This window comes from Stegostoma tigrinum, chromosome 1 (assembly GCF_030684315.1).
Source record: "Stegostoma tigrinum isolate sSteTig4 chromosome 1, sSteTig4.hap1, whole genome shotgun sequence".
Taxonomy (NCBI): Eukaryota; Metazoa; Chordata; class Chondrichthyes; order Orectolobiformes; family Stegostomatidae; genus Stegostoma; species Stegostoma tigrinum.
In genome coordinates this window covers 69,540,857-69,552,800 of record NC_081354.1, presented here as the reverse complement: position 1 = coordinate 69,552,800, position 11,944 = coordinate 69,540,857, and the positions used below count along the sequence as shown (strand labels likewise).

The 11,944-nt window shown below is 43.8% G+C and overlaps 1 protein-coding gene across 1 annotated transcript in view; it reads left to right on the top strand.

The window, feature by feature from the left end:
- The first annotated feature begins 404 nt into the window (after positions 1 to 404).
- The window catches only part of ndnf (neuron-derived neurotrophic factor), a 30,911-nt gene continuing 19,371 nt past the window's right edge, over positions 405 to 11,944 (top strand). Inside the window, exon 1 of the mRNA XM_048539627.2 lies at positions 405 to 675. Coding sequence (XP_048395584.1) covers positions 656 to 675 — 20 coding nt within the window. The 5' untranslated portion in view covers positions 405 to 655. The remainder of the gene's footprint in view (positions 676 to 11,944) is intronic.

Genomic DNA, 11,944 nt, shown 5'->3' with positions numbered 1-11,944 from the left:
AAATTGGCCGCGGAGAGGGCTCCTGGTGATGTTGACTGGGGACAGCGGTGTGCGATATTGGTCTGAGCAACACTCCCTCCCTCTATTCCTCAACACTCCGATATGCCTCGCCCTCTCTCTGTGGGTGTGGCCCCAGAGCACAACCCGCGCTGATTGGTCGGAGCCCGGCTCCTCTCGTTCATTCATAAAGGGCCAGAGGCGGGACCCCGGCTTCACCTCACCATTGGCCAATCCGGAAGGATCCCGCCCGCGGATTGGTGGCTGCGGGGCCGGGGTCTCCCTTTTCGATTGGCAGAGGGGTGGGGCTGCTCTCTGATTGGTGGGAAGCCGGGGCAGGGCGGGGCGGGGCAAGGCACGGGAGGAGTCCAGCTGAGGAGTGAGTGTGAGCTCGGCGCCCGAGCCACAGCACACACAGCCTGATCGCCGCTGCTTCCACACTCGGCTTTGCGGAATCTAGTAAAGAGAGGGAAGTGGTTGGGGCGGGTTGGGGGGTAAGGCACATACACAAAACAAGGATAGCTTCATTCTGGCAATTCTCCAGCTTCTGTCTGCACTGCACTCGCATTAACCTTGCCCTCCTGTCTGCTTCTCAAAAAGAAGTGAGGGATTTTAAACGAGGGAAAATAAACTGGACTAAAAGAATTCGAAGTTTGCAATGCAAATGATTGCTTCAAGGTAAGAAACACTGCTTCCCCACCCCAGAAAATCGCGTAGCAAAATATATGTCACTGCAAAAGTAACTTTCTTGAGTTCTGCCATACATTCAGAGTCATATATTGCTGCAAAATTAGTTGCTTGCATGCTGCTGATTACCTTAATATACGCACGTTGTAAGTAACACAGACCATACAAGTCCTTGCGCTTGTTATGTAAATAAAGTGTTGTAACGGTGTTAAACACACCTCTTTGATCTCAATTTTCGTCTACCTTTTTTTCCCAACGTTCCGTTTTCACTTTTCAACATACGTTCGGGAAAGATAAGAAAGAGTAACGTATTTTTGCCTTATTTTTAAACTTTGAGATTTCGAGACCCGCAAGTAGTCACACGTTTTTATACGCTGTCTGGAACGGGTATATAATAGACACGTTCGAGATTATACTGCACCAGAATAAAACTGCCAAGGTGATTCGTCAAGCTATTTCCATTGAATTTCGTGGAAGTATTATGGATTTGGGATTTTAATTTGTATTTAGATCGACACTCACTTGTACTTGAGGGGCAGCAATAATCAGGTATCCTGTCTGGAGTTGGTAATAACCCTAGGAAATTTTCTGTATAATATGACCAGGCCTTGCGAAATATCATTGTTTGAGTTTTCTTTAGTGGGAAGAGGTCCAAGTATTGGCATTGACCTTTTCAGCGCGTATGGTCGTTTTGGAATGGAAACCTAACTTCGTACCACAATACTGTATGTTAATCGAGTTCACTCACTCGCCGAGTACTATAGAGGAGTTTGACAGTGAAGTGACAGTTTGCTAATAGTTGGCGGGAGTAGTGCGGCGGCAGTGGGGGGGGGGGGGGGGGGGGAGGGTGGGGGAAGTCGGTGGTGGTGAGAGTGAACTAGGGGTATTGAAAATTGCAAGTTGCTTGGAAACGTGGTACACACGTCAGAGAATGTGAAATTACTGACTTTTTTTGCTCACTAAATCGATATGCGTTGATTGGTTCGTGCGTATTTGTAAAGCAAGTATATTTGTATTTATGGATAGCATGCCCGAAGTACAGCTCTAGTCAACCCGACCTCCGCTCCCGTGTCGTCATCTTTTAAATACCTGTTTAGGGGGCTTCTTAACGGCGCTCGCCATCAAAAACACACCTAAAAAGAGCGTCAGCATCTGAGCGGGGGAAAGCCAGACGAGCTCTCCGATTCTAGACCTCGGGTTAAAACTGATCACAGAGTCCATGCCCGTGATCTGTCCATCTTCGCCAAATCCGGGAAGGTAACTGTTTCTCCGTTCGAACACGTTCTCATTAATTGGGGAAAACTGAAAGGTTGTAGCCTGTGAGATCGGTGAAAAAGACGACAGATCTACTTCCAAGTTTTAATCAGAATTCAAGCTCCAATCTGTCATCAGAATCTGATCCTTGCAGAATAATTCCAGAAACCTTTCCAACTCCCAGCGCAATCATCAGAGGGTCTGGAGCATAACGATCAGACGCAACTTTAGATGTGGCTTCTTCAGCTGATGTCTGCTCCTTTCTTTCTATCTCTAGGTGTCTAATTCTGCCACCAGCAATTTCTTGCGACAGCTATTCTTTATTTGTTCTTCTTTTTAATCACACCAGTTCCTGTTGTCTACTTTTCACTTCACCTATCTCCGCTTTCACGTTTCCTGAACATTCCAGGATTAGAAAAACGGTTGAATCAATCGAGCTCCAAAGTACAAACTGATCTGAAACACTATTAACTATTTTTTAAAAGTCTGTTCATAGTTCAAAGCTCTTTGGCGCAGTTGGGTATCAGTTCGCCGTATCTCTCTAATGTTTTAACCCTTTCACGGGCCTGCTCTCTGCCTCTGTAAAGGCACCAAATATGGACACTAATACGCAAATCTAATTTCCAAGTAATAATCTCGTGAAAAGGCAGAGCACTATTTGTTACGGTTTTGTCAATTACTCGGCATTATGACTTCAGGCCCCGCTGCAGTGAGAGCGGGATGTGAGCTGGTTACTTTATATGAGAGTAGCAATCTAGTTGCCCTGCCTGTGTGTCTGGCTGATATGGAACTCGTTAATATCGACCGTCTAGGAAGATTCAAATTGGCAATTAACCCCCCGCGGGAAAATTGATCTTATTGCAACACCCGCTTATAACACACACGCCCGTCTTCGGGTTTCTATGTTGTGTCTACCTTTGCGAGTGAGGGTGCCTTTGCCAAGTTTGTTTTGAGGCCAATAAAACACGACAACATCTCGAGTTTAAAAGATCACAAATGTAATAATCCTAAAAAGAGAAGCGTGGTTTTCACCAGAGCACGCAAACCACGGCTATCTGCAGGAGTTGTTAATGACTAACAGAATACATCAATGACAGTACACACTGTGGGTAGAGCTGCAATGTTGGATGAGACTGAGAAAGAAATGCAAGCTTTCCAAGCGCCTGTCTTTCCGCTAGTGTATAATTGGCTCGCGGATAATAGTAAGGGGCCTCAATACGTACATTTTTTTAAAAAATAAAACTTCCTTGAAGATTAAAAAAATGTAATTAGTTCAGTTACAAAGTTCTTTTGTGGTTTAGTGCTCGTTGTTTTAATCAACATAGTTTCGGGCAACGTTCAAACGGAGATGGATCAAGAAAGAGGTCTTGTCGTGTAATCTGATCTCTGCTTCTCTTTAATACAATATGCGAGCTGACCGCAACATTAATCAAAACAGAATACCAACCTCTCCTTACGCGAATGTGCAGCACATATCGGACTGAAGACCATCTCTGAGGAGCGCTTATTGGGATGTTTCCCTTCATCGCCGCCCTGCTGATGGGAATATGCTGAAATACATCTGTTAGTTCGTTAGATTACCGATCTAATAATAGAGACTTTGAACTTGACAGGGAAAATTAGAGGTTCAAAATATTTCCAACGATCGCCTCCTTTGCTTTGCAGTACCTGTTGTTTAACTGTTATTAGCGCTGCGCCCAGAAATGATAAAACTTCAGTAAAAAAAAAGTTAGGAAGGCGTGTGAAGAGTTTGATGTTATGTTGTCATTGAGAACAATCCAGTACAATCTTTGTAGTCACTTAAATCGAGATGACATTTGCGCTGAGATGCCTTATTGTTTCGATCTGTTAGGGGTCAATTAATTTACTGCGCGGATGTTAGGTGGGCACCTGGACCCCTATCTATAAGCATGAGAATGGGGAAATGTGCACTCCCGCTCCCTGGCACTGCGTCGACACCACTGGCTAACCTGAAGTCCCACCTGTTCAACCCTTCATTCATTCAGACAGGCTCAATAGCAAGTGGCATAGATAAAGACAACAAACTGTGTTCACCCTGAGCACCGAAGGGGCCATTTATAAATAGCAATTAGCATCGAAGACAGGGACTGGTCGGCACACACGATTATCCATTGATGTATGTGCCCTGTCTCTTGTTACTGTCTATATTTTTATATTTGTCTGCGTCTTGCTCCTCTATACTTTCCGCCTCTGGTTCGAGCTGTTGGTGTTATCTGTTTTAACCCTCCACTGTCAACTCTCCACTCGCTTCAGGCTCACTCCCTTCCTTTCAGTCTGCCTGCCGCTCTCTCCCATGCTCACCTCTTCCTCCACAAGTGTCCGATTCATGATCTCTGCGTGTTTCTTTGACGTTCTCTGTCCAATTGTCCTGTCCCACTCCGGAGGCTGGAGGCTGCCACTCTGTGCTGTCCGGAAGGATGTTGCACAGCTTGCCTGCCAAAGGCCCCATGGCACCCTGTAGAACAGGAGAGTTTCCGCTGGTGATCTGCCTAATATTTATTTCCCAAACACAATCACACACAAATGATAAAAAAAAACACAGGATTGGTTACGATCACATTTTGCTTTGTGTGTAAATTGGATGCTACCTTTCTATAGTGACTACCCTTCATACTTAAACCTCTTTAGTTGAAAAGGACCTTGTACCGAGGACGCGAGAGGTACTATGTAAATACAATGCTTTTCTCTTCTCTGTCCCACTTGCTCTGAGGATTTCAGTTTCATTAGGGCGGGAAGAGGCCGTTCGGCCCCTCGGGTGGTTTCTCTTTTCACTGAGATCAGAGTTGATCTACAGCCCAGCACCATACCTCAAAGCTCTCGTTTCCCTACCTATCAAAGATCACTGTAGTTAAATAAACAGATATTTCAGGAATTGTAGTTTCCAGCATCTCTCTCTTTCTGTAACTCTCCAATAAGTCTGATCTCCTACCTCCTTAGTGTCGGAACCTGCCTCTTTCCTAGACGTGATGATCTGGTGGGGTAGGTGTTGGACTGCGGTGAACAAGGTCAAAAATCACACGACACCAGTTTATTGTCCAACAGGGGGTTTATATGAAAACACAAGCTTTCTGAGCCTCGTTTCTTCTTCAGGTGACACCCGCAATGAACCTGATGGACTATAACCTGGTGTCGTGAGATTTTTGACCTCCCCCAGAAACGAACTGGGAGAATTCTGAATGGTTGGTTGAATGATTATTTGATTTCACGTTTGTATTCACAGAATCAGACCCACGGCAATGTGGTTAACTCTCAACTGCCCTTTAGCCGATTGCCATGGGTAATAAGTACTGCCCTGGTTAGGGACGGCGACGTCCCATGAATGAATACAAACAAGAACTGATAGTGGCTTGAACTCAGTCTTCACTCTCTGAGGCTTAAAGAGACCGTATTGCTGCAGGGTCGTGTTTAAGTGTTAAAATGGCCTTCCTTTCAGCACAGTGTCACTTGAGCTACCAACGCCCAACTACATTTCCAAACTGACCAGAGGCAGGGCCCCCGGGCCAAGCTACACTGCCTCCCCCTGCAAAGGACAAAGGAAGCGGTGCGAAAGCGACGTGCTGCTGATGTTGGTGAACCTTTTCTGGCAAAACAGCGCATTCTGAAATTGTTCAGCAGCATCTGTGGGAGAGACACCGAGTTCATGTTTCAGGCTGATGACCTTTTTATTAGCAGTCATTCTGATAGCTGAGAGTTGCTTTGTAGTCGAGCGAAGCCTGATGTCGTCAGTCGCACTCATCCACGAGGACAGTATAACAACATTCTGCATTGTTCTAGGGCCACACTGGCACCAACTTAAACAGACTTTGACAAGGAGCTATATAAGGAGATAGTAGGATAAATGACCGAAAAAAGTTTCTAATGTGGAACTTGCAGTGTTTACCCAGTTACCAGAAGAAGCAGAGCAAGTATTTATTTAAACGGAAGCCCCTTAATGACTTCTGAGCGGAAAACGTCCGGATCAGATAATCTAATTAGCAATGTATTTTTCGAAAGTAAGAGCCGAATAGAAACAACTAGGTAATTGGCATAGATAAAGTGCAAGAGCTGTGGGAATAAACTTTACAGTTCTCGGTGTATAAGGGGAATTCCAAACGTGCACTATAAACTTCTGTAATCTCCTTGCATTCCTGAAATATCTGTTTATTTAACTACAGTGATACATAAAAGGTTGCAGAACAAGTTAAAAACTTCAATTGCACTGCCTTATAATTGTCTATCTGTATTTCCCAATCGTTCTGCTCCGTTCCTTATCAGAACATAGCGATTATTTGTTCCAGATGTCGAGCTTTCAACTGACCCGTGTGTTTTCGACAATAACATTTTCAGGTTCATCTCAGCCCAATCCATGCGAGATGTGACCATTGAAATTGTCTTTAACAGTTTGTTCGGCCATTGCCGGACACGACAATTTGCATTTGGGGGTCAGGACGGAGTAAACCATTGGTTGAATCTCACTAACAGCAGACATTAGTTCAGAGAGACTGTAACTACTGGTAACTGTCATGTAAAAAATTTAGGTTGGAAAGCAGGCTACATGGTCGCCAAAGGAGAACACCCCCACTCCAAGGCAGACGTACAATAAGAGAGAGATGGGGGTAAGGAGGGAGGGAGCTCGAACCCTAGAAGGTATTGTCACACATTCCGAGCGACACAGTAAACCACAGGTACGTTCAGACAAAGAGGAGCCATGCCTTTAACACACACACACACACACTCACGCACACAGACACCAAAAACTTATAGCACAGTGAGAGAAAGGGGGATTTAACTCAAACGCAGAAATAGACGAAACCCAAAACACAGAGAAGGGTGCAATGATCTAAACACATTCGCAGAGAGACTGTAAGACAAAGTACAGTCATATTCTGTAATCAGAAACATACAGAGATCGTAACCAACCTTGCACTCACGGAGAACGCGTGACTATAACCCAGTGTTCACTCACACAGAGAGTATAACCCTGCATACACTCAGTCAGAGAGACTGTAACCCATCATACGCTTGTACAGTTCGAAAGAGACTGTAACTCAACAACGCAATGTGAGACAAAAATGCTACTACCAAATATACACTCAGTCAGAGAGAGACTGTAACCCAACATACACTGAGAGAGAAAGAGAGCGACTGTAATCCAATATACACTTTCACGACTAGAGATCATAATCTAGCACACACTTATAGAGAGATACAAAGTATGCAAAATACACTCATAATCAGAAAGAGACTTATCCAACATACACACAGGCAGAGACTGTTACTCGGTATAAACTCACACAGTCAGAGACTGTAACCCAAGATACCTCACAGTCAGACATGGAGATTATAACCCACCATTCACTAACATGCAGAGAGAGAGACTGTAAACCAGCACACACACAGCCAGACAGAGATTGTAAGCTAACACACACAGTCGCAGAGAGAATGTAACTGAAAATATAGTCGCACATTCAGACAGTCGGTAACGCAACGTACACTCTCACAGCCAGACTCACCACACATGCACTCACCGTCTGAGACTGCAACCGAACATATACAGAGAGAAATTGTTACCCAATTTACGCTTGGAGGGAGATAATTGGGACTGCAGATGCTGGAGACTCCAAGATAACAAAGTGTGAAGCTGGATGAACACAGCAGGCCAAGCAGCATCTCAGGAGCACAAAAGCTGACATTTCGGGCCTAGACCCTTCATCAAAGAGGGTCTCTGATGAAGGGTCTAGGCCCGAAACGTCAGTTTTTGTGCTCCCGAGATGCTGCTTGGCCTGCTGTGTTCATCCAGCTTCACACTTTGTTATTTTACGCTTAGAGGGAGACAGACTATAATCCAACATACACACACAGTCAGAGACTACATATCCCAACATACACTCACGGAGGGAGACAGAGAGACTGTAATCTAACTTACATTCAACAGAGAGTGACTGTAGGCCAACATACAAATTCAGTCAGAGACTGCAACCCAACATAACGCTCATGCAGTCAGAGATTGTTTCCCATCATACATTCACAGAGAGAGAAGGAGGGAACGAGACTGTAACTCGACATACAATCACACAGACAGACACAGAGACGGTAACCCAACATGCATTTACACGGTCTGAGAGAGACAGAGACTGGGACATGCACCCGGACATGCCAAGAGAGACTGTAACCCAAAAGACACACACATACACACAGTTAGAAAGAGGCTGTAACCAGCGCTCACCGACAGAGAAAGGGAGGGACAGAGAGAGAAAGAGTGACTGTAATCCAAATACACAGAATATAATAGACTATACACTGACAGACACATGGAGCTGTAACCCAATCTCTTTCGTTACAGATACAACTTTCATATTTCTGCCCTCAGTGGAAATAATGATGTTCCCCGAAGCGCGTTAGCTGCGCGTTTAAAAAGGGTACTCTATCTGCCATGCCAATTGCAATTACAGCGACTGTGTTTACTGGGAGCAGTCAGGCTCTTGTCTGTGCAGTAGCATTCGTAAAATTTAAACTTTCGCAATGGTAATGTCAATTTATGCAATTCTCCATCAAAATAACGCTGACAATACCAAAATGACTACAGAGCACGTTTCATGATGAAAATGATCAAACAACCTCTCTTGACATCGGGCATGCAGTTTAACATGAGCCTACACGACGCTCAAACGTGTCTGCATTGCCCCTTTAACTAGATCAACGGGAGGGCAATGTGTCCAGGCACCAGCAGCGGGGCTTGCAGCTATTAACTGAGGCCAGATAATGAAAAACCGTAAAAAAGCGAAGTGGCATGAAAATGAACTTGTCAAGAAATATGTTTATTGGGTTCATAAGGAGGCCATGCGTTTAAAGTCGGCACCAAATGACAAAGTGTTAGACAATTGCGGACAGGGCGCAAAGAAAGACCTTCCATCACCAGTCATTGATCCAGAGAGAGAGAAAAAACACAGGCATTCATAAATAAAAGCAATGTCTGGAGATGTAAGAGGTGTTTGCTGTGCGCGATGGAGGGCATAGTCAGGGTGTAAATATCAACTGACAGTCCGCATCCAGCCTCACCCAAGGTGCTGACCCTATCCCATCTGATGCCTGAGTTTGTGAGGGGTCATGATCAATGTATTCTGGAGATTGGATACTATACCTAACATCCGCGCCTCTCACAGCCCCCAGCTCTGTTCCTACAGTACAGGGCTTGATTGCTCAATACCATTCACTTCGATAGGTCGGCCCTTTGAGTACAATGCAGCATTGGTGATGTTATGCAAGAGGGGTCAAACTGTGGGTAAACGTTTTTCATTTAACTGATCATTAACTAAAAATGTATTTTGCACTGAAATACATGCGATCTTATTCTTAAAACGTGAGTTTGCTCAGTTTGCATGCACAAGCAGCTTTGTTGCGTGCGGATGTGAATGACAGTGGAGAGCAACATGCCCCCAAGGCATTTCACGGGAGTATTGTTATCAGGAAGAGTTTGACATCAACGCCCCATGAGCAGGCAGCTGACCAAAAACCTGGCCACGGATGTCATTTATAAAGAGTGTGCTGAAGGAACGGAGAGGCAGCGCGACTGGAAAGTTTCGGATCTTACTCACCAGTGGCAGAGGTGGGAGACCCAGAATGTGCAAGAGGCTAGAATTCCCCCTGATGGGATGGAGATCTCACCTTATTATTGGGCTGGAGACGATTATAGACATGGGAAGGATAAGGTCAGGCAAAACTATGAAAGGCGGGTGAGAGTTGTAAGCAGGGGCACAGTGGGCAGTGTAAAAGAATAGTATGAGTTAGGATATGGGCGGGCGTTAACTGAATATCTTGCAGGTTTGGGGAGACGGAAGGTAGCAGTGCATTGTAATAGGCAGGTCCAGAGGTACCGAAGGCCTCAACTAACATGTACATTTTACATCATCATCAGTGGTGATTTTCTGATTCATCTCCAGATAATGCAGGTTGCGGGTTCTCAAACAATTGTAAAGTCTGATTTATAATGTCTCCTGACATACAGGACAGCAAATGTTAAATTGATCAGACGGATGATTTTGAGTTTACTTTCGGTTTTCTGAGACTGGCTGCAGCTTTTTTCAAACTGGGGTGTTTTGTAATCGGTTAGAAGCTAGTGATAGTCTTCAGTAGAAATGGACGGATGGTGCAATCAGCGGACACATGGTAAGTAACATGTACTGCAGAGAAACATTTTGAGAGGAAGAGCAAAGAAAGACAATTTAACCAGGGGGTAAAATACTAAAGGGATGTAAAGTTTTCAATAGCTTACATTTTTTCTATAACTGGCTAGCTGAGGGACCAAAGCTAGATATTTTCTAATTGACCTGTTCAGAGATGTAATTACACACGCCGGAGTGAACGGGAATGGAATCTAGGCGTCCTAGCTCAAAGGTAGGGACACTACCAGAACATCACAATGGCCTAAGGGACCAAAGATATAGTTGTTAAATTTGCTAACGACACAAAAATAAGTGGGAAAGTAAGCTGAGGACAGAAGAGGGCTTTCAAAAGTTCATAGATGGTTAAAGTGAGTGTGCAAAGATCCAGTAATTGGCAATTGGAAAAAAATGTAAAATGGTCCATTTTTGTAGGCAGAATGTAAAAGCATATGAAACAAAACTAGGTGAGGGTTACGAGTGATAAGGAGTCTGTAAAGAAGTTTCAGGACAATTTAGACAAGTTAAGCAGGAAAGTACATGATAGATGAAGTGTAACATGGAAAATTGAGATGTTTTCCAATTTGCTAGGAAAAAACAAAATGAAAGTATTATTTAAATAGAAGTAGATTGGAAAATAATAATGTACAACAGGACCTGGGTGTCCTTGTACAGCGGTCACTGAAAGCTAGCACACTGTTACAATTAGCAGTTGGGCAGGGAAATGGTGTTTTGGCCTTTATTGCAAGAGGGTTTGAGTCAGAAAATAGATACATCTTACTGAACTTGATGAGACCACACATGGGGCACTGTGTGCAGATTTTGTCCCCTTATCCAAAAACATATGTACTTTCAGCAGTTAAGATTCATCAGGTGTTGCCTGGGTTAGTAGTTTGCCATGTGAGGAGAGATTGGGTCAGTTGTGCCTGTATTCTTTAGAGTTTAGAAGAACAAGAGGAGAGTTCATTAAAACACATAAAACTTTGAAAGGGCTGGACAGACTGAGTGCAGGGATGATGCTTCCTTTGGCCCTGAAGGTTCAGATAAAGGTCTGGTCTCAGGATGTGTGCGAGGCCATTTTGGACTCAGCTGAGGAGAAATTTCTTCACTCAGATGGTGGTGAACCTGTTGAATTTTCTACCACAGAAAGCGGTGGAGGCCAAAATACTGAATATACTTAAGAAAGAAATAGATTAATCAGTGGTAAAGATTTCAACCCATATGGTGAGAAAGTAGGAGTATGCCATTGAAATAAAGCATCAGTCATCATCACATTCAATGACAGAGAGGGCACGATTAACCAGATGGCCTTTATTTGCTCCTATTTTCTATGTTTCAATGTTACCAAATGGTGAGAGATTACAGGGCTCTGAGATGCAGAGGGATCTGGGTGCACAAATCACAAAAATGTTAGTATGCAGTTAAAGCAAATAATTAAAAAAGCTAATAGAATGTTATCATTTATTGAAAATGGTACTGAATACTAAAGTAGGAAGATGATGCTTCAGTGATACAGGCATTGGTAAGAACACATTTGCAGTATTGTATGTAATATTGGTCTCCTTATTTAAGAAGAATCTAAGAATGTAAATGTAAATGGAATGAGTTCAGGGAACGTTTCCAAGGCTAATACCTGGAATGGTCAGGTTGACTTATGAGAAAAGGTTGGACATTCTGGCCTGGACTTCAGCAGATTAAAAAGTGGCGTGATTGAAAATATAAGGAGCAGAGGGATCATGACAGGGTTGATGTGGAAATAATATTTCCTCTTATGGGAGAATCTTGATGTAGGAGACTCTTTTTAAAAATAAAGGAATCATTAATTTAAGACAGAGATGAGGTGATTT